Raw genomic sequence first — 27,719 nt, 5'->3', positions numbered from 1 at the left:
AAACGCCCATATCTTATACTGTATGTTGCTTGGGGGATGATCTGTCATTAAACCTGTGCTTTTATTCACTCAGATAAATATATAAAATGTTTGTCTTGATGAATGAAAAATGCTTTCTTTATATTCATTAGGACTCACTTAGAAATGTTAGAAGCTTTACAATGTCGACAGTCAGGGAGAGGCCTGTGTGTGAAGTCAGTGAAATGATTGTGCAAAACAGTAAATAGTGATAATGCGTAAAGCTTGGGGGGTTTAAAAAGTCAAACTTGGAGTACAAATAGTCCATGAAAAAAATTGCTGATTTTTACAACCAGAAAAATCTCCTGCGTCCTCTCCCTGTATGGCATTTTATTATTTAAATCCGACCGACAGAGATACAGGGCGCATTCCTGCGCGCACCGCACTGGACAGATTTGGCCTACGCGTCAGACCCGACCCGGGCAAAGCAGAAGATGACAGTCGGATGGCCAACGTGCCCTCACCAAGCGCCGGCGTACTGAACTACCCCTTCTTTCTCGGCTACACGTCCAGTGTGATGAACCACCTTACAAAAAGTCTGAGAAAAAAATGCAGGTCTTACTCCTTTTTAAACGTCTACATTGTCCACGTCCTCAAGAATGGATCTAATTAAAACGATGCACTCGTCATCATCGACGAAGCATTGCCAACGTTTCTGGGAGAAGGCTGGAGATGTAGGACCACATGACTTATTGGGGATGGGATGGGATGGGAGTCGTATAGGATTTCACTTCTCCTATTGGTCCGAGGGCTGACTGTTGACACGCAGACAAAGGAACCTCCTGCCATATAAATAGGACTGATTGGTCTGTATTATTCTAGCATCACGGCAGCAGGTTTCCAAGCTTGGAGTTACTCTAGTCACCACAACTGTATGCCTGCTTGAAGTAGTTAAACAGGGCACTGCAGCACAAGGAGTCTGCATGTCTGCTTAGACATGCTCAGCTTTGTGGATAACCGGATTCTGTTGCTGCTTGCAGTAACTTCATTTCTAGCATCATGCCAATGTAAGTTTGATATGTTTTTTTCTTTTACCGAGGATTTTTGTCCTGTTTTAAGAGTTCAGGAGGACCTTACAGCGCTTATGTTTGGCTTTTATATGGAACCTACTTGGAAATAACCAGAGGACCACTAAAAGTTATTTTGAGGGCTTCCCTCTGGCTGTATAAAACCGAACGGATCCTGGTCATTTCGGTGGATTCTTCATTCTTTTTCCGTGGATACAATTGATTAGTCAGAGAAACGCACTGATGAGAACGTTATCACAGGCTTGAAAGAATCGTTTAAAGTTGTTAATGTAGTGTCTTTGAATAGTTTTTAGAACAATGGAACTGCGAACATCTAGACTACAATTGTAATGTATATTTAAACTCCTAGGATGAAAAGTTTGGGGCGTTGTACATACTGTTCAGAGTCCAGGGAATGAACTTTTATTATAGGGAATTGAAACGTCGCCCCCTGGTGGTCAATTTAACAGCATGCCCTTTGGCATCAACCCTCCAAGATATATTTTCGATAGAAATACATATAGATCTTTACAAAAGTATAGATTTTCGATCCCAAAATTATTTTGACATATTCTTGAGTAACTTAGTGCAAGCTATGACCTATTTGTTAGGCCTTGTGAAAGAGACGGCCTTGTGTAGAGGTTTAGAGATATTTCATTTAAATATAGTTAATATTAGTATTATAAGAATTAAGAGCATTATTTTCAAGTAAAACAAATGACATTTTCGTTGTATATACAAGTAATATAAGTTAAAACGTTTTTTTCCGTGATGATATTCTTTTAAGTGTCCAAATGCGTTATCTAGTGGCCACGTAAGGACATTACAACGCAGTATTTTAGAGGAGGTGCGATGCCAATCCATCAGCAGAGCAGGACCAAATGTAGAGGAACTGGTTGTTATGCCGCATCATAATGAGGACACCACTGAGGCCTAAACAGGAAACGCCTAGGTCATAACAAGCAACATAAGATGATAGTTCTTCAGAACCATTGACAATGTAATTTAGACCAAAATGTAGTAATTTAGACTCCTCAAAATCAAGTTGCTATACATCAGGGCTGCCCAACCCTCTTCCTGGAGATCTACTGCCCTGTGGGTTTTCAGTCCAATCATCTTCCTGGAGATCTACTGTCCTGTGGGTTTTCAGTCCAAACCTAATTTAGCATCTCTGATTCAGCTAGTTAAGGTCTTGTTGAGCAGCTAATTAGTAGAATGTGTTAAATTAGGGTTGGACTGAAAACCCACAGGACTGTAGATCTCCAGGAAGATGGTTGGGCAGCCCTGCTATACAGAGTAGATAATAGGCAATGATGCAATACAAAAGCATAGGATAGCATATGATAGGATATAATTGACTTAGGTATACTATAGTGAATGCTGATCACTTAATTTATAGCAGTACATTCATATACAGTACCTAATTACACAAGGTTTACTTCTGGTCTTCTCTCCATCACAAATGGATTTCCTTAGGGGATGCGGATACACAGGCCTTTGAAGCCTGTAAACACTTCTCGCTGGTTGAAGCCTGTAAACACTTCTCACTGGCTGGCTGGTTGAAGCCTGTAAACACTTCTCACTGGCTGGCTGGTTGAAGCCTGTAAACACTTCTCACTGGCTGGCTGGTTGAAGCCTGTAAACACTTCTCACTGGCTGGCTGGTTGAAGCCTGTAAACACTTCTCACTGGCTGGCTGGTTGGCACGTGTCTAAATGACACTTGACATTTCCAGTCAGTGAGATGTTGTCAACAATACATTCAATATAATTTAGTCCTATTTGAATATTTTTATTTTCCCTAAAGATGGATGCTGTTGAATTTTAGTAACTACTTCAGGCCTATATATGACCCAATGTTGTTGTTGACAAAACTCAATTGAATATTGTAGAAGCTTGGCTGCATTTATGTGGACAGCTTTGTTACCTTTCACCTTTTATATGGTTTTGGTTGTTTTTGTCAGATTGCCGTTTAGAAGCTTATCATTCTAGTCTTTGTGTATATTCTGGAAACAAATAACAACAGTTATTTTGCATCTACAAAGGAAAATAAGGCATTTTGCATTAGACAAATGCGTCAAAATAAGAGAGAATTTAGACTGCTCCAGAAACTATTTTACTATGTTTGTTATCATGTTCTAACTGAGTATGTCCTTTCCCCTCCTCCTCCTCGTTGAAACATCACAGCGGTTAGTACATGTGCATGATATTATCTATCAAAACAGCTTTTAGAATAGATTTTACCTTTTTGCATCTTATCTGTTGGTTCCAAATTCCAGCTAATATTCGGTGAAAGTGGCCTCTGTCGACAATATGAGCGATCTCAACTATAGCGGAGTATTTCACTTCAATTTCTAGGCTGCCTCTGAAGAGGGTTATTTTTTCTTCATTTGCTGCCAATGAATAGGTGAGGCTCCTATTGGTCAGGGGTGGTGTCAGTGACCGTTAAAACTGCCAGTGCTGGTGCTGGTTTACCCATGGGGCCGCTGGGCACAACGGGCCCTTTAATAGGATCAGGAAGAGGTTTGAAAGCAAAAAATGGCAGATACATTCCAGGCCCATATTCAGCAAGTCTCTGAGAAGTGCTGATCTAGAATCAGTTTAGCACTTTAGATAATAATTAATACAATTACGTGGAAGGTAAGACCTGATCCTAGATAAGCACTCCTACTATGAGAAGCTTTTTTTAACACGGGCCCTGGATTTGGTCTGTATTATATCAGATTTGTTTTTACAGTATAAAGGAAGTATTGCTTGTTTAAAATGGTCTGTTATAGTTGAGATTGCTACAAATTGCTCACCTGGATATTGTTTCGCAGCTCTATATTGGCATTCTGAGGCTTTAAAGGGGCAGTGTTTCTATGTGAATTGATTATGATTGATTGATTTGCCTATACACCTGCATAGCCTACTGCCATGCAACATCAATCTGGATTTGGTATTAGATCACTGACCCAGCCCCATAGTGCACCTTTAAACATCTCTCTGCAATAGTGCTTAATATGATATTATATCTTTATGTGCTGTTATCTGTTTGATATAGTTATCTGCACAAGCATGTGACTTATAATATACACTTATGCATGCAATACTGTGTTATGACACTGGCAACTAATATGCTTTGTTGGAAAAAAAGATGAGAAAAGTGAGGTACGGTTGATATAGCTTACACTTTGAATGACATAAGAAATGTAGGAAAGACTGAATAAATAAATCTTACATTTATTTATCATCTTTTCTATTTAGGGGGGACTCAAGGTGAGAACATGTTATTTATGTGTCATTTACTAGTATAGAAAAGTGTGGCATATCTAAACTTTGAGGCTCAGGTCAAAGGTCAAGTGAGAGGACAAGCATGTGTTAACATGCTTGTCCTCAAACTGTAAGGTCAAGTTTGTTTATGTACACATTATGACACATAGACTGCTATCTTCTAACGCTTGAAATCAATTAAAGGAAAAATCCACTCCAAAAATATATATATATTTTTTTTTTCATTAATCCACTATTGATACAGTCCCAAAATGTTTTACATGTCAGCAGTCAAGTTTTCAAGATATTGGGCTTTCAAAAAGCAAATTGTCACTGGCCACATCATCATAATGATCAACATTGGATTAATGAAAAAAATACCAAAAGATAGTTTGAGTGGATTTTTCCTTGAATTAACATTGATGCAATCTATTTGAGATTAGGGTCTGACCATCTAGAAGTACTGATATGCTTTTAAAATGTTTATTTGAGTGGTTTGTCTGATTAAGATATTTTCCCACCACAGGGCCCAACGGGAGAGAAAGGACCTCGAGGTGACAGGGTAAGCAAAGAACCCAGCTGTCCCCTTTGGTGTTTAGATGTTGTATGTTAGGTGTCTGCAAGTTACTATGCTTGTTTAAATGTACATTTCTGAGAGGGCTACATGAGATACTTTGACCCCGTTGTGGCCACACCCCTTGATCACATGGCACAGAGGCCTACATCCTCGATGTTGACAACGATATTATTGGCTGTATTTTTACCCAGATATATTATAAACATTTAAGCAATAATATATGATTTTAAAATGGCTATAGATCAATTATACATCATTTTGTAAATTGTAGTCATTTTGAAATAATTTTGCTTATCTAAGAATGGAGAATGTTTTCCCATTTTTCTATAGTGTACAATACAGCACTTCCAGCATGTTGCAGGACTGGGCAACATCACAACAGAAAACAAAAATATAAAGTCATCATAAAAAACAGCAGAGGATGAAGGACATTTCCAGCGGAATTACAGCATGAATATGTATAGAATGTAAAGTATTTTAGCTGAAACATTTCTTTAAGTAATAAGTTGTTTCTATCTCTCTCTCAGGGTCCCCAAGGCCGTAATGGAAGAGATGGTAAAGATGGACTCCCCGGTGTTGCCGGGCCCCCTGGTCCCCCTGGACTTGGAGGAGTAAGTTCAGCGATATCATTATGTCCCTCATTTTCTCACTCTAAAAACAAGCATGTTTTAGTCACACATGAAATGTCTGACAGTTCTGTAACAAATGTTTTCACTGGCTGGCAATTTTTTCCCCCAAAAATGGAGGACATTTGTAACTCTAAACGTGACCAACAGAACTCCTCTGTTTTGGTTTGTTACCAGGGCATGGCACTTGGTTCCTCTTTCAAATCAGCCATGGTAAAAGTGTTCAGAGTGTCCCTTGAATACTCTCTAGGGATGAGTTCAATTGGGTGGTCTTGACCCCATGACCTCATATACCCTTATGACTTTATACCCTGTTGACCTATGAACCTTTGACTCCATGATGACCCCCTGACACTGTAAATCATAAACATGGCTTACACACACAAAGTGATTGGAGGTTCCAATGACCTTTTATTCTGAGAATTTCGTTTTGGACTAAAATTTTCAATACTGGGAAAGTTTGTCAATATTGTTCAGTATGGTTCATCATGGTTGACTCTAAGAACTACTACTCTGATGTCTCAGGACCCTCTGGGATTAACCAATGGAATTATGACTATTATACCATTATCTTTTGTCAAACATGGCTTTTATTAATTGTTCATTTCTGTGATAATAATGTGTGTCCCTGTTTTGTTTTGCCAGAACTTTGCTGCTCAGTTTGATGGAGGAAAAGGCAGCGACCCCGGACCTGGACCCATGGTGAGGCCCCCGAACACAAGAGAGAGAGACCCTGAATTAACCCCAAATTAAACCCTCACCCCTAACCAGTTGGCACACCCTGTAGGCCCTACCTACCTGGCACTGGCACTGTCCCTGCTTAGCCCTTAGGCCATTATTCCCTTGTCACTAGTCCTTGCCTAGCCCCTGACCCCTAGGCATTTGTATGGATCTGATAAGATGGATGTAAGCAAGCAATGTTGTGAAAATTCCACCTGGCCTATTGGAGGACAAGGTAGAGTTGTAACCGTGAAGCTGATAGCCTTTCATAATCTTATCAGTGCCTATGAAGTAGGCTTTCTTCTGGGATTCAGCCAGAAACTGCATTGTAGATCATGAGCTGTTACAAAACTGATCATAACCTCTTCATCGTCCAGCATATGACACCAAACCCTGGACATAATAGGTGCACTGCAGTTATTTCTTCATCTATTTCTTCATCTGTTGCTGTTACCAATTCAGTAACCATGAATAATGTATTACCATTTTATTCTCTTCAAATGTTATCCCTCTTCTTCCCAAATCATTTTAGATTTAAATTTGGATAAGATGTAACACATTTCACACAGCCTTAATCTGCTATTTTAAGCAAACGTTTTTGTTTGACATTTTTCCAATTTCATTCCCCCTGCAGTGATTCATATCCGAATTGGACATCCATTTTGATTGAACAGTATTAAGATCATGTACAGTAACTTTACTTTGATGTGATTTCAATGTGCTTTGTCTTTCTCTCCTCAGGGTTTGATGGGATCTAGAGGGCCCAACGGACCTACCGGATCCCCTGTAAGTAGTTCTCAAATGACACAAGGTGGTTTATTTTTCTCATATAAACTCAACATGAAGGCCAGGAGGTTTTCCTGACTCAGTGACCTGGCCAGGAAAAACGTACAGGCCCTAGTACAGCCCTGAACTAGGACCCCTACTATAGCCTCTAACTAAGACCCCTACTATAGCCCCTAACTAGGACCCCTACTATAGCCCTTAACTAGGACCCCTACTATAGCCCTTAACTAGGACCCCTACTATAGCCACTAACTAGGACCCCTACTATAGCCTCTAACTAGGACCCCTACTATAGCCCCTAACTAGGACCCCTACTATAGCCCCTAACTAGGACCCCTACTATAGCCACTAACTAGGACTCCTACTATAGCCACTAACTAGGACCCCTACTATAGCCCCTAACTAGGACCCTTACTATAGCCCCTAACTAGGACCCTTACTATAGCCCCTAACTAGGACCCTTACTATAGCCACTAACTAGGACCCTTACTATAGCCACTAACTAGGACCCTTACTATAGCCACTAACTAGGAACCCTAACTAGGACCCTACTATAGCCACTAATTAGGACCCCTACTATAGCCACTAATTAGGACCCCTACTATAGCCACTAATTAGGACCCCTACTATAGCCACTAATTAGGACCCTTACTATAGCCACTAACTAGGACCCTTACTATAGCCACTAACTAGGACCCTACTATAGCCCCTAACTAGGACCCCTAACTAGGACCCCTAACTATACCCCTAACTAGGACCCCTAACTAGGACCCCTACTATAGCCCCTAACTAGGACCCCTAACTAGGACCCCTACTATAGCTCCTTACTAGGACCCCTACTATATCCACTAACTAGGACCCTTACTATAGCCACTAACTAGGACCCTTACTATAGCCACTAACTAGGACCCTACTATAGCCCCTAACTAGGACCCCTAACTAGGACCCTACTATAGACCCTAGCTAGGACCCCTACTATACCCCTAACTAGGACCCCTAACTAGGACCCTACTATAGCCCCTAACTATGACCCCTACTATAGCTCCTAACTAGGACCCCTAACTAGTACCCTACTATAGCTCCTTACTAGGACCCCTACTATAGCTCCTAACTAGAACCCCTAACTAGGACCCCTACAATAGCCCCTAACTAGGACCCTACTATAGCCCCTAACTAGGGATCAGATCACATGTTCAGGATGGAATAAGTCCTGGTTCTACTCATCACACCTAACTGATCACATAGTAATAAAACAATGTCTAATTTGGATAAATCGACTCACTTGTCATTTTCCCATCAACAGGGACCCCAAGGATTCACAGGACACGCTGGAGAGCCTGGAGAGCCCGGACAGACTGTAAGATAACTCTCTCATGGAAGCTGTAACCCACTGTAACATTCTCTCTATAACAGGTTGATCAGAGCTCAGCATGTAACTCTATACATATCCCCTTACTCTCTCTCCTCTACCCCTTATCCCACATCTTCAACACTGTCTCATGTAGTATAGTTATAGTCCAACACATCCCCACCCAGTGATACCCCATAGTCAATTTGGACTAAACAGATATTAATTTCTCATACCTGTGCGTTAACCATTTAAACTCTACAGACACAGATGAAGCCATCTAGACTATTACACAGAAAGGCAACCTAGAGCACTGAACACAGAATTTGACTATGACCTTAACCCTGACCTCTGACATCTCTCTCATCCAAGGGCTCCATTGGTGCTCGTGGACCTTCTGGATCCGCTGGCAAGCCCGGTGAGGATGTAAGTAAAACGTTAAAATTCTTGGTCTAACTGTTGGTTTAATAACTATCTACCTGTGGCACTACTTGCCTACTGGGGCAATTAGAGAATGTGGAAAATGGTACAGACACATGCTATCATAATAGTGGACCTACAGTATACACATCTAATGCAGCTTGTCTGTTCAATTCTAGGGTAACAACGGCAGACCTGGAAAGCCTGGTGACAGAGGTGGCCCTGGAACTCAGGTAAGGGCAATGTCCAGAGCTGACATACTTTAACAAAATATACATTGACACTAAATATACATGAATCCATAAATTGTTATCACTTAAAACCTCTTCTTTCCCTCCTCTGTAGGGTGCTCGTGGGTTCCCCGGAACTCCTGGACTTCCTGGAATGAAGGGACACAGAGTGAGTATTTACATAAACACCTGCCTGGCCCTGCCTCTCCTAACGACCTCCCAACAACCCTGTTATATAGTATCCCCGGTTACAGATAGAGATTACTTGTATAGAGCTGACATGATTCTCCATTCCACATGTCTGTTCTACGTAATACATTTGTATCTGGATGTTCTGTAATGTTGCACCCCACTGAATGTGACCCGGTCACACACTTCCCTTGTAGTACTCATCACAAATGACACCCTATTCCCCCCCACTGTGGCTCTGGTGAGATGCAGATATAGTCTATAGAAAAGACTAGTAATTATGGGAAATTAGGAGTTTTGTCCCATGAGAAGCTGAGTGAAAATGCATCCTACATCAAACAGAATACAATTGGCAGAGATCTCTAGATTAAACTCAAATTAATATTCCCTCACCAGATAATCAACATGAGAATCAATATGATCTGAACGATAAGGGGGTGGGGGAGATTATTTGTTTCCTGTTAATTGATTTTAGACTATAATAATTGTGTATTGTCTCAGGATGCTAACCTGTTCTCTTTGTGCTCCAGGGTTACAATGGTCTGGATGGACGCAAGGGAGAGTCTGGTTCAGGAGGTGCTAAGGTAATGTTGCAGCCACAGTACATCCTCCTCAATCACAACCTAATTCCTTTATCCCTGTCAAATCCCACAGATGGCACAGGAGGTGTAACAGACATTTAGCTTTCATCTTTGTAGGCCACAGATTAGCCCTATTCCTGGACTAAAAAAACACTTTCAATTCAGAGATCCATTGTGCAAGCTTTTGACTTGACGTATAGGATTAACCTGGGTCCGGAAACCTACCCTGTAACACCTAAAAGTAAAGTGAATTTCACATACAGTAGCACATTTTAGTGCACGTTTAGTCACAATCCCGCTACATTGATAGCAGTTACTCAAATATCAGTGTTTGTTTTACCACTTGTTCACCATAGTACCTACATAAATCTCTGAGAATTACGTTTCTATTACAACCGTGTTTACCAATCTAGATATATCCAGTGTTCACACCGTTTGTAACCTATGACCTCCTGTCATCTGAATATGTGTTCTCCTGCTTCTCCCATAGGGTGAGACAGGTGCCCATGGAGCTAACGGAAACCCCGGACAAGCTGTAAGTTCACACATTGTCACCCTTCTCTCTTTCATCATATTGTTCCCAAGAGGAAAATGTCAAAATTAGCGTGTTGTCAGGTGCTAGACCGAGCCATATGTATCACTAATAGAACATGTCACCTGCATAGCCGAGCCTGAAAGTACCTCACATTGATTCTTTACCATTTGTCACGTGCAAAATACATTGCGTTCACATAGCTGATTGCAAAGGAAACAATGGAGATGAGTACTTGCTGTATCCTCTTCACTGTCTACTGATCACCAATCACTATGTATTATCCTCATTGGGAAATCAAATGTACAACCAGTAATATATCATATACTATACTCACTATATACACGCACTTAAAAATAAATACACACTTGTACTCAACCGTACTCTCTCTCTGCCTCTCTTCCCCACCTCAGGGTTCTCGTGGTCTGAATGGTGAGAGAGGCCGTGCCGGCCCTGCTGGCCCCGCTGGTGCCCGTGGTGCTGATGGAAGCACCGGACCCGCCGGCCCTGCTGTGAGTGCTACTTCTCCTTTGACCCAATAATCTCTGACCCCTTAACCTTATGGATAACCTAGGAGTGACCCCTCTGTAGAAGTTACTGTATCTGCCTAGTTAAATAAAAAAGATTACAAAAATCTTTAGGCCCAGATCTGATCTAGGATAAGCTTATCCCTCTCGTAATCCTAACCTAAATCATTACAGGTGGAAATGCTAAAACTGAAGTTAGATCGTCCGCTTCTAGGGGTAGCTTCATCTTACAACACTTTCTGTAGCCCTTGACCTCTATTTCACTGTCATCTCTCTATTTCCTGTTTCCCAGGGTCCTCTTGGAGCAGCTGGCCCCCCTGGTTTCCCTGGAGCCCCTGGCCCCAAGGTGAGGGATGTCATCATGGTCATCTCCAAAGCATTTCTTCATGATCACAATCCTTAGTATATCATGGACATTATTAGTGTGGACACCAGAGAAGATTCCCAGTTCTGGGAACCGTAGAACCACATCTAAAGAGCTTCCTCAACACCCATCATGATTCTCTAATTGGTTATCACTATCCGATAATCTGATTGGTCTCTTTAGTTTAGACAGTAAATCAATCATGTTGACCAAACTAATGATTCCATACATAGTATTCCTATGGGGATTTCTATACCATAAAACATCTATAACATCATAAAACATTTTATTACCCATTTGAATGGATTGTGTGACTGTCAAAATGTTACTGTAACAGGGAGAGATCGGAGGTGCTGGAGCCAATGGCCCATCCGGACCTCAGGGAGGCAGAGGAGAGCCCGGTACTAATGGAGCCGTTGGCCCCGTCGGTCCCGTTGTAAGTATACACTACCAACAAACTACAACATTATCACAGTGTGAAATATGTCATATTGAAGAGGCTCTCTTGATGTTCTTGTTACCTGGTCCTGAAATACATACTGTAACTCTCTCTCCAATGGTCATATATATTTTCTATCATGTTGGTTGGTTTCTTGGCATCTCTACACACTTGTGTGTAACACTCTCTCTTTCCTTTTCCTCTCCTTTTAGGGTAACCCTGGTAACAATGGTATCAACGGCGCCAAGGGAGCTGCTGTAAGTATTCTGGCTATAGTTGCATTGTGGTTAGACTAGATTGACAGTCCAAAGGTCATTTAGGGTGAGACAAAGGTCAAGATGTAGAATCGTGTTCACTTGAGCCTTGGACTCATATAGGCATGATATGAGTTAAGATTAAAGCACAGCAGTTGACTTATCAGCAAATAGCACACTCAAATGGCACACTCAAATGGCACACTCAAATAGCACACTCAAATAGCACACTCAAATAGCATCAACAATGAATCGCTTTAGCTTTAGAATTCATGAAGGACAGAAATTAATTCAGTTGTTCCCACATTACATAGAAGTGATATTAGCCATAAGTAACTGTTCTAGTGACACCATTGGATATTGGGTGGTCAGGTAATGTGATTAGGTAATGTGATTAGATCATGTGGTTATATAATGTGATTGGGTACGATTATGGTAATGTGATTAGGTAATGTTATGATCATGTTAATGCAGTAGGTACTTCAGCTGTCTTCTTACTCACCACTCTTCCATCCTGTGTGTGTGTGTGTGTGTGTTCTAGGGTCTCCCCGGTGTTGCTGGAGCCCCTGGTTTCCCCGGCCCAAGAGGAGGTCCCGGCCCCCAGGGCCCTCAGGGATCCACTGGAGCTAGAGGCCTTGGTGTGAGTACCGCTGGACCTAAAAAGCAGTTCAACAACACTTTACTAACACAATCTGTATGAATATTGAGGTATTGATCATGTATCTGTGTCTCTTTGACTGCAGGGTGACCCTGGACCCTCTGGACAAAAAGGAGATTCTGGTGCTAAGGGAGAGCCTGTGAGTATCCATACTACTGCTGTTATGCAGTATAGGTATGCTTTAGCATTATGTCAGTACATGGTGTGTGTTTGTGGCAGTCTCTAATGTCTCTGCTTTCTCCTTCAGGGTCACTCTGGTGTCCAGGGTGCCGCTGGTCCCGCTGGTGAGGAGGGCAAGAGAGGCTCAACTGGCGAGGTTGGTGCCACCGGGCCCGCTGGTCTGCGTGGAGCTAGAGTGAGTATATCATACCAGACCCAGTGTGGGGGTACAGTCTTGGTGTATTGCTATACGGTGCAGGTGAGTGGTTATGGTTGACTCATGTCTGTTTGTGTCTCATAGGGAGGTGCTGGAACTCGTGGTCTGCCTGGTCTGGAGGGAAGAGGTGGTCCCATTGTAAGTCTCCCAGCATATTGTGTTCAATAAATATTATTAACATTGATGAAAGTTGTTCAAATGCAGGAAGAAAATAGTGAATTTTACCTTGTAATATAGTGACTGTTCTGTACTCATGGGTTCCTCTTCCTCCTCCCCTCTCTGCCAGGGTATGCCCGGAGCTCGTGGAGCCACCGGCCCTGGTGGTATCCGTGGAGCCCCTGGTGATGCCGGTCGTGCTGGCGAGTCTGGTCTGACTGGAGCCAGAGTAAGTGTCACACACCTGTCAATCATGTTTCAATAAGATGTGTAATGGATTCTCTGTCTAATCTCTGAACCAAATATAGCATGTGATCTCTATCTGTGATGCTAAATGACTAACAAGTACTGTCTGTTAATAGGGCCTGCCCGGAAACTCTGGACAGGGTGGACCCCCAGGCAAGGAAGGCCCATCTGTAAGTAATTAAACACATCTCCAGTATTCATCCTTTCAAATACTGTATATCCTAAAATATTAGAATACAATGAAATTGCTGGTCATGATAATGGATTGGTTCTAAGCACTTACGTGGTATTGGTGGTATGGTTACAGTAACCCACCCCATCCACCGACGTTAAAACCCACCTAGTGGTAGTGTGCCATATCTGATCCCCGTTGGTTGGTGTCCTATTCTAGGGTGCTGCTGGTCTGGACGGACGCACTGGTCCCCCCGGCCCAACTGGACCCAGAGGCCAGCCCGGTAACATCGGATTCCCCGGCCCCAAGGGACCTGGAGTAAGTAGAACCAGGAAGTAAAACCAGGAAGTTGATCTACTAGCGTGAGATTGGACTGTGAGAGAGACAGCTGGGTTGTTGATGCACTTCGATATGGGCAAAATAGGATCAAATTAATAAACAGGAAGTGATATGGATCGCAGAATAGGATCAAAAGAATAAACAGGAAGTGAAATTGAAGGACAGAATATGGACAGAGTATGCTCGTATATTCTGTCAACCAACATGAAACGATGATCATCTGACGTTTCCATGGTCTCTTCTTCATTCTCGCCCTCCAGGGTGAGGCTGGCAAGGGTGGTGATAAGGGACCAACTGGTGCAACTGGTCTGAGAGTAAGTACCCCCGCATCAGACAACATTCACTACATTATCAACTCTCTACTGGTCTGAGAGTAAGTACCCCCGCATCAGACAACATTCATTACATTATCAACTCTCTACTGTTAAAGGCATTCATTTACTACTATGGTAGCCATCTCTCAAATTAGCGGTTGGTAAAGCTAAGTATCCTAAGTATTACTTACTCTACATCTATAGTCATTTATTACAAAAGAGTTGTGTTTCCTCAATGAACTTTGACTGAACTACCATGTATCATAGATCATTCACCTGCTGTCAGTGTTTCACCTAGCTCTCCCTGTCTCTGCTTAGGGCGGCCCAGGTGCTGATGGTAACAATGGAGCCCCCGGCCCAGCTGGAGTCGTTGTAAGTAGTCTACACTATTTCCTCTAAATACACAGTAAGAACGAGAATCTAATCTTACAGTGAATTGCATTTGATTTTATTGAACTTGATTCTCTCCTCTTCTACAGGGTAACGCTGGTGAGAAGGGAGAGCAGGGACCCTCTGGTGCACCAGGTTTCCAGGGTCTGCCCGGCCCTGCTGGACCTGCTGGAGAGGCTGGCAAAGCTGGCAACCAAGTGAGCAACTAAACCTAGAACCTGTGATGTGTAACACAAACCCACTGTACATCCACAAACACATAAACACTTCCAGAAACCTACATCCACAAAGCCATAACAAAGTTCAAACAAATACATTTACCCTGTAACACAAACTTAACAGCAAATTTTAGTTGATAGAAATGTTACCTCCTTTTTCCTCCGTTTCAGTATATTCTCTTTATTCGAATAGTATTCTCACTATGTAATATCTTGCACTAACAAAGCCTTCATCTCTCAACAGGGTATGCACGGAGACCAGGGACTCCCCGGACCCGCTGGCGTCAAGGTATGTCCACTCATGAATATCTCTCACAGACCATTAACTATGATCTTCTGACAGCTGGTCAACCATACACCTGTTGCCATGCACATGATCCTGTTCACTCATTTACATCTTTATATACATCTCACACCCACACACCTGTAGTGTATACATACTGTGATGTGCCCATGACAGATGCTGACAGCCACCCTCTCTCTCTGTCTGTTCCTAGGGAGAGCGTGGAAACTCTGGTCCTGCTGGCTCTGCTGGATCTCAGGGTGCCATCGGTGCTCGTGGACCTGCTGGAACTCCAGGCCCCGATGGTGGCAAGGTGATCCCAGCTCCATGAAGGGCTTAGAACCATATTACTGTTGTAAATAGGGCAAGGTGATCCCAGCTCTATGAAGGGCTTAGAACCATATTACTGTTGTAAATAGGGCAAGGTGATCCCAGCTCCATGAAGGGCTTAGAACCATATTACTGTTGTAAATAGGGCAAGGTGATCCCAGCTCTATGAAGGGCTTAGAACCATATTACTGTTGTAAATAGGGCAAGGTGATCCCAGCTCCATGAAGGGCTTAGAACCATATTACTGTTGTAAATAGGGCAAGGTGATCCCAGCTCTATGAAGGGCTTAGAACCATATTACTGTTGTAAATAGGGCAAGGTGATCCCAGCTCCATGAAGGGCTTAGAACCATATTACTGTTGTAAATAGGGCAAGGTGATCCCAGCTCCATGAAGGGCTTAGAACCATATTACTGTTGTAAATAGGGCAAGGTGATCCCAGCTCCATGAAGGGCTTAGAACCATATTACTGTTGTAAATAGAGCAAGGTGATCCCAGCTCCATGAAGGGCTTAGAACCATATTACTGTTGTAAATAGGGCAAGGTGATCCCAGCTCTATGAAGGGCTTAGAACCATATTACTGTTGTAAATAGGGCAAGGTGATCCCAGCTCCATGAAGGGCTTAGAACCATATTACTGTTGTAAATAGGGCAAGGTGATCCCAGCTCCATGAAGGGCTTAGAACCATATTACTGTTGTAAATAGGGCAAGGTGATCCCAGCTCCATGAAGGGCTTAGAACCATATTACTGTTGTAAATAGGGCAAGGTGATCCCAGCTCTATGAAGGGCTTAGAACCATATTACTGTTGTAAACAATGCCCAGAGTTTTTCCTGGTCATGTTGTGTGTTCTGTAATATCTTCTGGCCCTACAATAGATCTGGTAGTACCAATGTATGGTTTTGATGAAGACTCAACCTGATTCTGTATGAGAAATAGACCACTGTTCTTTTAAGCACTGCAGTCAGATGAAGCTCCTAACCACTCATGGTCTTGCTCCATGAGATGGATAGCTGATAGGTGGAACCATTCTTCACCAATGTCTGTGTTTCAGGGAGAGCCTGGTTCTGTTGGCATTGCTGGCGGCCCTGGACACCAAGGACCCGGTGGCATGCCCGGTGAGCGCGGTGCCGGTGGTACTCCTGGACCCAAGGGTGAGAAGGTAAGTCCCCCAGAATATGCCGCAAGTAAACATATTTTAAAAAGTAACATTTCATAAGACAAAAGTTGAATAAGAGCTGTAATTGATGTCAATGATCATTTCTGATTTGAAATGCAGCGCTTCATAGTTATTTTACAATACAAACATTGGGAGAATTTGACATTCTTCGCCTTAATGCAGCATCTTCTCTGATAGACCTTGACTAAAAACAATAATATATAATGGTTATTTTAAACGAGTGACTAACATGTGTTTTCCCATCTTTCGAATCTAGGGTGAGGGTGGACACAGAGGACTTGAGGGTAACATGGGAAGAGATGGAGCCCGTGTAAGTTCCTCATCTCATTAGGTCAATTTCCCAGTGAAAACATCCAATACATTGTTATTCTGTCTCTATTGTGTTTTAGTCTGACTTTGTGCCTTGTGTCTCTTTCTAGGGTGCCGCCGGACCAAGTGGACCCCCTGGACCTTCCGGTGCTAATGGTGAAAAGGTAAACAGCCTGAATATCGTCTCCCTTAGTCCTCAACACATGAAAGGATAGCAAAGGATGAATGAAACACATTGGTTCAGATGATGAGAAATATTGTGGGGCTCACTTAGGGAAGATTTGTCAACGATTATGCACATCCAAGATGGAGTACCGTTCACTCACCTACAGAGCAGGAATAGCAAGGCTTCTTCAAGACTCTTCGGCTCTTCACAATTGATCAATATATGGAATGCTGAGTATGGTCATTCTGAATATTTGGACAACAACAAAGGCCTCTAGTCCAGACCAGAGAGAAGAACTAGTTGGGCCCCATCTGCCACGGTCCGTGCAACCCGGGATCCTTGGAGTGTCCCTACCCCATTGAAGTGGAAATTATATACAGCTGAAATTTGAAATGGTTAAGGTAAGGGTTCGGTAATAGTTAAGTTAGGAGTTTGGGTTGGGGTTTAGGGTATGGATGTCCCAAGGATTCCAGATAGCACTGACCCACCTGCCACAGCTTCTGAATCTAGAACCTCAACGTTGCCATTTGCTGGACAGTTTTCAGTAGCACACTGCCAAGGTCCAAACAGCTGATGTCATCTTCAAATGATGGAAACCTGTCACGGTCAGGAGGGTGCACCATAGCGCCAATATATTGTTTTACGATTTGCATCAGAAAACAAAACATAACATTTCTGATTGAAAAAGTACCTCCCTGTTTCCAAAACGTTTTCCTCTGTGCTGTGCCTACTGGACATGCCCCTGGAAGACACAACACTGCCTGGACACCTACTCTATTATACACCATCACACTTCAAATTCATCTGCCAGGATATGGCAACTCATTGTTTTGGAAACAAATGGTAGTTAATACGCTTCAGCTTGAATACTGGACATCCTGTGGAACTTGAAAGGCTAGGGTTCATTGATCAGTTATGCAGACCATGGAGAAATGTTCTACATCCGAGCTACCAAGCTGATTCTTTTCAGATTTTTGGGTTGATTCAGCCTTTACATTCTCCATCTTTGCTCTCTTTCAGGGTGAGTCTGGCTCCTTCGGCCCTGCCGGACCTGCTGGTCTTCGTGGACCCAGTGTAAGTACCTACAACTACTTATATAACACATTATCACACTTCAAAGGAATTAAGGACTAACATGATCTACTATTCAGAATGCCTTCCCAAAAACACCAGTCAACCCTATAATGTTCCTGCTCTGTTTTAGGGAGAGCGTGGAGAGGGTGGACCTGCCGGACCTCCTGGCTTTGCCGGGCCCCCTGTAAGTACTGCTTCAGTTGATACCCTGAAACCACACATAAACATGTCCCATGTATGCATCAGAATATAGTGATTTTCTTTAACATGGAGACGTATACCCTCAAACATGTGTTCAATTTTATGTACGCGCGCCAACACACACACACTACCTTGTGTTGCTGCGGCCCTTGTTCTGTTCTGACCCGTGTCTTTGTGTTCCATGCAGGGTTCTGATGGTCAGTCTGGACCTAGAGGAGAGAAAGGACCCGCTGGTGGAAAGGGAGATGTCGGCCCCGCCGGCCCTTCTGGACCTGCTGGCCAATCTGGACCTTCTGTAAGTCTCACTCAGAAATGCTATCTTCAACGGGAATCAACTATATCCATTCACACAGACATCATGTACTGTAAATCCTCACTGGGAATGATATAATTTACTGACTTTTCTTGTCTAGGGTGCTAGTGGACCCGCTGGCCCCCCTGGTGGTCGTGGTGATGCTGGACCTTCTGTAAGTACTGTCACTGATATCACACACACGACACCACAGGTGGCTGCTGAGGGGAGGACAGCTCATAATAATGTCTGGAATGGAGTCAATGGAATGAACCACATGGAAACCATTTGTTTTATGTGTTTCATACCATTCCAATGACTTCGTTCCTGCCATTACTATGAGCTCATCCTCCCCAATTAAGGTGCCACTACCCGCCTGTGAACGACACCCCATCTCTCTGTGACCCAGTGACCTTGGCTGCTTTCTACCTTTGACCTCTGTGTTCTTTCTCTTCAGGGTCTGACTGGTTTCCCTGGTGCTGCCGGTAGAGTTGGAGGCCCCGGTCCCGCTGTAAGTACACACACACACATACACACACACACACACACACACACCTCACTTTTTTCCCCTCAATAACCACTTATCCCGTCCTCTTCCCTACACACAGGGTATTTCTGGGCCCCCTGGCTCCGCCGGTCCCGCTGGTAAGGATGGCCCTCGTGGTCTCCGTGGTGATTCTGGTCCCGGGGGACCTCAGGGAGAGCATGGACAAATTGGACCCTCTGGTATCGCTGGAGACAAGGGACCCACTGGAGAGAGCGGTCCTCCCGTAAGTCTTCATAGCTCCCGTTGAGGCTTCTTCTCAAGAATGGATGAGATTTATGTCATGCCTTTCACTAGCCTGGCCCCAGATCTGTTTGTGCTGTTTTGCAATGGGACCATAGGAGTTGGCAAAACAGCACAGAACAGATCTCGGACCAGGCTAGCTTTTCATTTGGTCTCAAGGCATTTTACATTGTTTGGGCTGCGTAACAAAACACCCCCATTCACCACTAATGGTGATAGGGGGAAGTGATAGTGTTTCTTTCTCTGCTTTTCTCCACTCTCACCTCCTGATCTCCTGTCCCTGTTCAGGGTGCTCCTGGTACCGCTGGACCCCAAGGTGTGCTCGGAGCCTCTGGCTTCGTTGGTCTGCCTGGTTCCCGTGGTGACAAGGGTCTTCCTGGTGGTCCTGGTGCTGTGGTGAGAACATCACACCTTCTGTTATTTCAAAACATTATTCAAACTGCCTTAGCAGACACATCCAACTGCAGAACATAAAAAAGCTCTGGAAAATGTGCTATTTGGCATATAATATTGGAATGATCCAAAATGGCCTAAATCACACTTCTTGAAAATGACAGGCTATTCCAGACTAGTGCAGCCCATACAACCATATCAGTCTGCGTTGCAATCCATTGATGAGTTATGGATACAGTACATTGACTGTTACTATGGTATGTGTTTGTACTGTGTTGATCCTGTGATACTGTGTGCCATTCAGGGTGAGCCTGGTAGACTTGGACCTGCTGGTGCCTCTGGACCCCGTGGTCCCTCTGGTAACATTGGCATGCCCGGTATGACTGGTACTCAGGGAGAGGCTGGACGTGAGGTAAGGATTGATTGATTTGATTGATTGATTGATTCATTCATTTGTTAAACAAGTACTTAGAGCCTGTAAGTAAACATAGGGCTCAAAATCGAAATTACAGTTCACATGCAGTTCACATGGCAGCGCAATTAACATGCTATTTTGTCACCCCACAGGGTAGCCCTGGCAACGATGGACCTCCTGGCCGTCCCGGAACTGCTGGCTTCAAGGTACACTCCTCTCTCATGTGTGGTATAGGGTAAAGTTGCCCCTAGACCCTGATTTGGGGGTCAGTTTTGCATTTTCCCCACTAATGGTTAAGGTTAGGATTGGGAGAGGGGAAGCTGATTCCATTTTACAGGTTACAGATTCCATTTTACATCACAGGAACATGAAACATTCATATGAACGGACCTTCATATCAGTTGAAACAATGTCTTGAACTTTCAACTTTGAACCTTGAACTTTGCCCCCTTACAGGGTGACCGTGGTGAGCCTGGTTCTCCTGGAGCCCTTGGAAGCTCTGGTCAACCCGGACCTAACGGACCCTCCGGCGCCGTCGGCAGACCTGGAAACCGTGGAGAGTCTGTAAGTTCATATTCACATAAAACAGACATAACTTCTCCACTACACAAAGGAACTGTTATCGTGGTTCCATCTCTTAATCTTCTTCTCTTCCTCTCTAGGGCTCAACTGGAAATGGTGGTCCCGTCGGTGCTGCTGGTGCCCGTGGTGCCCCCGTGAGTACCTTATCCAACCTCATCTTGACTCGGACAGCTGAGTTAAGACTTGTCTAATCATTTTAACTATCATAATACATCGCTGTAGCCTAATTGTGCCTATACTGTAGGTCGATATGAAATAACGCATGTCTGTTATGGTTCTGTCTCCTTGTGTTGTAGGGCCCCGCTGGTCCCCGTGGAGAGAAGGGTGGGGCTGGAGAGAAAGGAGACAGAGGCATGAAGGGTCTGCGTGGACATGGTGGTCTCCAGGGAATGCCCGGACCAAACGTAAGTCATGATGACTGCTCTGACCCTCCTGTCTATCTATCCATCCATCCAACATAATCTAATCTCATATCCTGAAATAGCCCATATCCCCAATTTTGTATCACCTCCATTTCATTTTATTTCTACGTCACGTAAAAATCTGAATAATTTACTGTATGACAATGTTCTTATGCTGTAGCTACCCCTGAGGTCTACTATCTTACCATATCCCACCCCTGCAGTATTCTGTAGCTACCCCTAAGGTCTCTAATCTAACCATATCTCTCCCCTCCAGGGACCATCTGGTGAGACTGGCTCTGCTGGTATCACTGGACCTGCTGGACCCAGAGTAAGTAACCTGTGCTATCCACATCAAACTCCCTCCATTGTATCTTCCTCCAACTAGACAGATAAAAGGCATGTATTGACAACTGTCCTTGTCATCTCCCTCTGCTTGTTTCTAGGGCCCTGCCGGACCCCATGGTCCCCCTGGTAAGGATGGTAGAGCTGGAGGTCATGGTGCTATCGGACCTGTTGGACACCGTGGTTCCCCTGGACATCTCGGACCTGCTGTGAGTATATCTAGTACTCACACCTGCCTCAGTCAGTCAGCCAGTCAGATAAAAGCCACAGTATGGCTGACAAAGAGGGATGATCTAATAAGCTGTGTGAAGGCAGATACTAGCTGTTAACATCCAAACACATAATGTATCTAGGCTAACATGTAATTAGCTTAAATATAACTTCACAAAAACAAGTTACACTTGTAGTGACCTTTGACCAAGGTTGAGGTTGTCAACTCTCTTCTCTCGCCCACAGGGTCCCCCCGGCTCTCCTGGTCTTCCCGGACCCGCAGGTCCTGCTGGTGGTGGATACGATCAGTCTGGTGGATACGATGAGTACAGAGCCGACCAGCCCTCTCTCAGGGCCAAGGACTACGAGGTGGATGCCACCATCAAGTCCCTAAACTCCCAGATCGAGAACTTGCTCACCCCCGAGGGTTCCAAGAAGAACCCCGCCCGTACCTGCAGAGACATCAAACTCAGCCACCCTGAATGGAGCAGTGGTGAGTTGGTAGCACAGACACAGCTCTGTCTATCTCTTTATTGATTGGTTGACTCACTGAGGTGCCTTAGAACCATCATACTCTTTTAACCAATAAAATATCTACATCCTTTGAGTCTCAACAACTTTCCACCTCTTTATCTATCACTCTACATTTCACTACCAATACTGTCCTTGAGCGATCAAACTCATAAAATATACAGTATCATGTCGAACCTGAAACAACACATAAACAAAGTAAAACCCCAGTGAATTATTAATAATAGTGTTATTAGTATTATCAGTGCTAATCAATGTGTCTCGTTCTTGTCCTCCCCTGCAGGTTTCTACTGGATCGACCCCAACCAGGGCTGCATCGCTGACGCCATCAAGGCCCACTGCGACTTCTCCACCGGACACACCTGCATCCACCCTCACCCAGAGAGCATCGCACGCAAGAACTGGTACAGGAGCTCTGAGAACAAGAAGCACGTCTGGTTCGGAGAGACCATTAACGGTGGTACTGAGGTGAGCAGACTGAACCTGTACTGATTCTAATGACAAGAGCGGACAGTTTGAACATCAGGAAGACACATTGATTTGATTGGCACACCAGTCTGATTTGAGGCATGTTTTACTAGTATAGTATTGAACCATATGTTTGGCTTACATTAATATCCACTACCCTTAACATGATTGTATTGGTTCCATTTTAAGGAGATCATCAGACATCTATCTATATGCTTCTTCATCAAGTTTTTTTTTCTAAATGCTTGAGTCTATATCTTGACACTGATCCTGTCTTAATTCCTCCTATGTTGTTTCACAGTTTGCGTACAATGACGAGACCCTGAGCCCCCAGAGCATGGCCACTCAGCTGGCCTTCATGCGTCTCCTGGCCAACCAGGCCACCCAGAACATCACGTACCACTGCAAGAACAGCGTGGCGTACATGGACGGCGAGAACGGCAACCTGAAGAAGGCCGTGCTCCTGCAGGGCTCCAACGACGTGGAGCTGAGTGCCGAGGGCAACAGTCGCTTCACTTTCAACGTTCTGGAGGACGGCTGCACTGTAAGTCCCCTTTCCATTTCCACCGCAATGTCTGGATAATAGCTTTGTTCGTTTTCTCTGTGCTCACTCACACAAATAGATGCAGTGCATGGTGGAAGGGTTAACTCAGGCTCAGGGTAGTTTTCTGTAACTTATTGGTTAGTGAAAGAATTTGGGAATCTGACTATTTAAAGTATCATGGGCTACTGTAGGGTATTATTGTAAGTGAAGCATTTGTATGTTTTCACAATTTGATATACTGAGTGGGTGCACTATTCTGATACATGGTTTCTCCTTTTGTCCTACCTCTGCAGAGACACACTGGCCAGTGGAGCAAGACAGTCATTGAATACAGAACAAATAAACCATCTCGCCTGCCCATCCTCGACATTGCACCTTTGGACATTGGTGGAGCTGATCAAGAGTTTGGTTTGGACATTGGCCCAGTCTGTTTCAAATAAATGGACTTATGATAAATTAAAAAAAGAGAGAAAGAAAAAAAGAATCTCTGCCCTTCTTTCTGTGTTGTTTTTATACTGAATGCTGATTTTCCACTGCGCATCCACTTGCTTAAACTGGGCTCTATCGGAGAGGACCAATGGACTGAACGGAGCGTTGTGCAATGCAAATGAATACAGCAGCCCAAAGAGACGCGGGAAAACACCATGTTGTGGGACATGTCATCATTTTGTAAAAAATAAAAGAAGTGTAATAAAAACGCTGAACGTATGCATCACTTTGTGGTCTTTGTATATCTTCCAATGAGGAGGTTTAAAACCACAAAAATATTACAAAAAAGGTTGAAGCTACCTCATGCCTGTTTTTTTTTTAGAAAAAAATATTGAGAACCTGTCTGATCCACAACCTAGAAGTTACGAGTTCTATGGCTTCAAGCTCCGTCCTGTATCAAAGGTGCTGAATTACTTGAAGCAGAGACCTATGGTGCTAAACATCCAGCTGTGTAGGAGCAGGAAACCACTCTCATTCTTACTGTGTTTCTTTGTATTGACTGAGTCTTGCACAGGTCCCCCCCTGATTAACCCCATTTTAAGCAGGTGGAAGTCTGGTCTGATGTTTGTCTGGTTTTTGACCGTTTAAAAAAAACAACGTTTTTTTTTTGTTCATTTTTGTCTCGAAGTTTTTTGTTTTTGTGCAGCCATTTTTCTCCTTCAATTCCCCCTTCAATGCAGTGTTCATGCTGACAGCACATTATTTCATCCATTTTGAATGGATTTTAGGCGGCCTCTCTCTCTCAAAAGAAAAAAACCACAAAGTTTATTGTACCTATTTTGTATATGTGAGATGTTTAAATCGATTGTGAAAAGTTCTGAAATAAAGCATGTCCAATGTTCCCAAACACCATCAATGACTAAAGTGCTTTCATGTTTTATAATGATAATATCATTAAATGATGTTGGCGTTGAATGATTGATTTGTTTTGTGTTTTTGGTTAGAGTACTTAACTTTTCATTTCACATGTCATTTTCAACCAAGAGGAGAATGCAAAGACCCTGCCAGCATTCAAGTAACTTATTTAATCATCATAACTATGTTTTATAAGTCATTGTCAATCAAAGACCTATACTTTTTACAATAGTCTCGGAATCAAATAGGCCTAAAAGTACATGAATACAGATGCCTGTTTACAATTGTTTGTTAAATTATTATTATTTTGTGCTTGTAAACACATTTTTCAATGCATCCACTGCCTCTGACAATAGTAATTTCTAATATTACATCTTGCATAATCAAAGTAACATTTTGTATTCAAATAGAATTGTGATATTTGGGTCACAAAGGCTTCGAGAAAAAGTATGCAGCAGTGTTGCATGTACACTACACAAGATAATCTACCTGTTTACATTCCTCCCACTGTGGACTTCTAGGTAACCTCATCCCCGCAGGCTCGAATTGCTGGAGCACAGACGGAGAGCGAGCCGGCTGGTGCACGAGTTTAATTTACGCAATGTTGATTTAGCGCCGCTCAGTGGTTAATGAGTTAAGAACAGATCCGGTAGACGTTGCCTAAAATCAGTTCACCATATACCCAAGAAGACGAGGGACAGAACAGGGTAAGTATTTGGCTCTGTTCGAATACTCAAAATGTATACATTTGAAGTAATCTGCACTGATCTGATGAAATTGGATTGATTAAAGCATCGGTGCTCCTCTCATAGTCATTTACAGATTACAGATCGACAGTGCTTTTCGGCCTAGCCCAGAACACAACCGGTGAAAACTGATATAATAAAATGTAAACCATTGTGCCCGAGGATGTCATTAAATAGGCCTAGGTTATGTTAGTGGCCGGGTCGGAGGCAGGCCTTCTTGTACTGCTGTTGTGTCCAGCAAATAATGGCTTAGAGCAATGTTATTGTAGTAAACAAAAACTGATACGAAAACAAATAATGAAAAAAAAACATTTAGTAAACTGAAATAAAATAATTTTCAATCAGTTAAAAAAAACGGTAACTAACACTGAAACTATCATCTTTGACTCCTAAACTAACTAAAATAAAATACAGTAAAAAATAGCTGCATCCAGAAGATGGCGACAGGATGAACACTATAGTCTATCAAAGATTCTTCTTCTTCTATAGTCTATCAAAGAATCTTCTTCTTCTATAGTCTATCAAATATTCTTCTTCTTCTATAGTCTATCAAAGATTCTTCTTCTTCTATAGTCTATCAAAGAATCTTCTTCTTCTATAGTGAGTACTTCCGGGTTGGAGCGAGCCGGTCGCATCCGCGCTTTGGTCTGCAGGTTGTATAACTTTTTCATTACATTTCATTACATTTCATTATAGTACAACGGTCTGATTTGTCTAATCTTAGCAATTTCTTCTTAGCTAGCTACATAGTCGTCGTTGTATCAAAGATAATTGCGTAATTATCGTATTTCGTCGTCTCCTATCTGCCCAACACGTTCACCGTCTACCGTAGCACTGTAGTAACTATCACACTCAACTGAACGACTTGATTAGTGTAGTATTAGCTAGCTACATAGTTGTCTTTGCTGTCTTCGTATCCAAGATAATTGTGTAGTTTAGAGTGTGTAGTCTTAGAGTGATTATCTTAATTTACCGAGGTTAGCTAGCCAGCTATTTTGTTGTCCTTAACGTAGGAGACACTCCTAGCTAGCCAATAGCCAGCCAACGTCTACTGAATAGAACTTTCGCATTCCGGTCGCATTCCGCTTCGCTCTACAGGTAGTATCACATTTTCATTTCATTTCATTACAGTCCCAACGGTGTGATTTGTTTGATCGTAGCTAGCTACATAGCTAGCTACATAGCCGTCTTTGTTTCAAAGATAATTGTGTAGTCTAGAGCGATTTTCTAGGTTAGCTAGCCAGCTATTGTCGTTCTCGTAACGCAACGTAACGTAACCAACACTGCTAGCTAGCCAGCTAGCCCCCGAAAAAGCAGCATTGTAGAAACTTCACACTCAACGGAACGACTTGATTAGGGTAGTGTCAACAACGCAGCTAGCCTACCTCAGCAGTACTGTATCATTTTAATCATTTTAGTCAATTAGATTCTTGCTACGTAAGCTTAACTTTCTGAACATTCGAGACGTGTAGTCCACTTGTCATTCCAATCTCCTCTGCATTAGCGTAGCCTCTTCTCTAGCCTGTCAACTATGTGTCTGTCTATCCCTGTTCTCTCCTCTCTGCACAGACCATACAAACGCTCCACACCGCATGGCCGCGGCCACCCTAATCTGGTGGTCCCAGCGCGCACGACCCACGTGGAGTTCCAGGTCTCCGGTAGCCTCTGGAACTGCCGATCTGCGGCCAACAAGGCAGAGTTCATCTCAGCCTATGCCTCCCTCCAGTCCCTCGACTTCTTGGCTCTGACGGAAACATGGATCACCACAGACAACACCGCTACTCCTACTGCTCTCTCTTCGTCCGCCCACGTGCTCTCGCACACCCCGAGAGCTTCTGGTCAGCGGGGTGGTGGCACCGGGATCCTCATCTCTCCCAAGTGGTCATTCTCTCTTTCTCCCCTTACCCATCTGTCTATCGCCTCCTTTGAATTCCATGCTGTCACAGTTACCAGCCCTTTCAAGCTTAACATCCTTATCATTTATCGCCCTCCAGGTTCCCTCGGAGAGTTCATCAATGAGCTTGATGCCTTGATAAGCTCCTTTCCTGAGGACGGCTCACCTCTCACAGTTCTGGGCGACTTTAACCTCCCCACGTCTACCTTTGACTCATTCCTCTCTGCCTCCTTCTTTCCACTCCTCTCCTCTTTTGACCTCACCCTCTCACCTTCCCCCCTACTCACAAGGCAGGAAATACGCTCGACCTCATCTTTACTAGATGCTGTTCCTCCACTAACCTCATTGCAACTCCCTCCAAGTCTCCGACCACTACCTTGTATCCTTTTCCCTCTCGCTCTCATCCAACACTTCCCACACTGCCCCTACTCGGATGGTATCGCGCCGTCCCAACCTTCGCTCTCTCTCCCCGCTACTCTCTCCTCTTC

At 43.5% G+C, this 27,719-nt stretch overlaps 1 protein-coding gene across 1 annotated transcript; it reads left to right on the top strand.

The window, feature by feature from the left end:
- Positions 1 to 833: 833 nt before the first annotated feature.
- Positions 834 to 24,588, top strand: col1a2 (collagen, type I, alpha 2). The gene is made up of 49 exons (XM_065017978.1): positions 834 to 1,025; positions 2,425 to 2,426; positions 4,802 to 4,837; positions 5,380 to 5,463; positions 6,124 to 6,180; positions 6,940 to 6,984; positions 8,288 to 8,341; positions 8,705 to 8,758; positions 8,932 to 8,985; positions 9,098 to 9,151; positions 9,702 to 9,755; positions 10,243 to 10,287; positions 10,698 to 10,796; positions 11,104 to 11,157; positions 11,513 to 11,611; positions 11,827 to 11,871; positions 12,410 to 12,508; positions 12,612 to 12,665; positions 12,774 to 12,881; positions 12,987 to 13,040; positions 13,189 to 13,287; positions 13,421 to 13,474; positions 13,696 to 13,794; positions 14,076 to 14,129; positions 14,448 to 14,501; positions 14,609 to 14,716; positions 14,982 to 15,026; positions 15,235 to 15,333; positions 16,404 to 16,511; positions 16,786 to 16,839; positions 16,949 to 17,002; positions 18,025 to 18,078; positions 18,209 to 18,262; positions 18,467 to 18,574; positions 18,693 to 18,746; positions 19,029 to 19,082; positions 19,180 to 19,341; positions 19,647 to 19,754; positions 20,056 to 20,163; positions 20,319 to 20,372; positions 20,623 to 20,730; positions 20,829 to 20,882; positions 21,045 to 21,152; positions 21,427 to 21,480; positions 21,596 to 21,703; positions 21,951 to 22,197; positions 22,519 to 22,703; positions 23,005 to 23,247; positions 23,541 to 24,588. The coding sequence occupies exons 1-49, from the start codon at positions 956 to 958 to the stop codon at positions 23,685 to 23,687; spliced, it is 4,059 nt and encodes a 1,352-aa protein (XP_064874050.1). The 5' UTR covers positions 834 to 955; the 3' UTR covers positions 23,688 to 24,588.
- The last annotated feature ends 3,131 nt before the right edge of the window (positions 24,589 to 27,719 follow it).

Source organism: Oncorhynchus nerka, linkage group LG4 (genome assembly GCF_034236695.1).
Source record: "Oncorhynchus nerka isolate Pitt River linkage group LG4, Oner_Uvic_2.0, whole genome shotgun sequence".
In the NCBI taxonomy this organism is placed as follows: domain Eukaryota; kingdom Metazoa; phylum Chordata; class Actinopteri; order Salmoniformes; family Salmonidae; genus Oncorhynchus; species Oncorhynchus nerka.
The sequence above is the reverse complement of the archived record's forward strand: the minus strand, read 5'-3'. Positions and strand labels throughout refer to the sequence as shown.

What these genes read in the sequence shown, in the direction of transcription:
- col1a2 (XM_065017978.1), top strand. Translation starts at nt 956, where the DNA reads ATGCTCAGCTTTGTGGATAACCGGATTCTGTTGCTGCTTGCAGTAACT. An exon ending in ACGGAAACCCCGGACAAGCT is followed by an intron (nt 10,288 to 10,697) that starts GTAAGTTCACAC and finishes TCCCCACCTCAG; the next exon opens with GGTTCTCGTGGTCTGAATGG. An exon ending in CTGGACCTGCTGGACCCAGA is followed by an intron (nt 21,481 to 21,595) that starts GTAAGTAACCTG and finishes GCTTGTTTCTAG; the next exon opens with GGCCCTGCCGGACCCCATGG.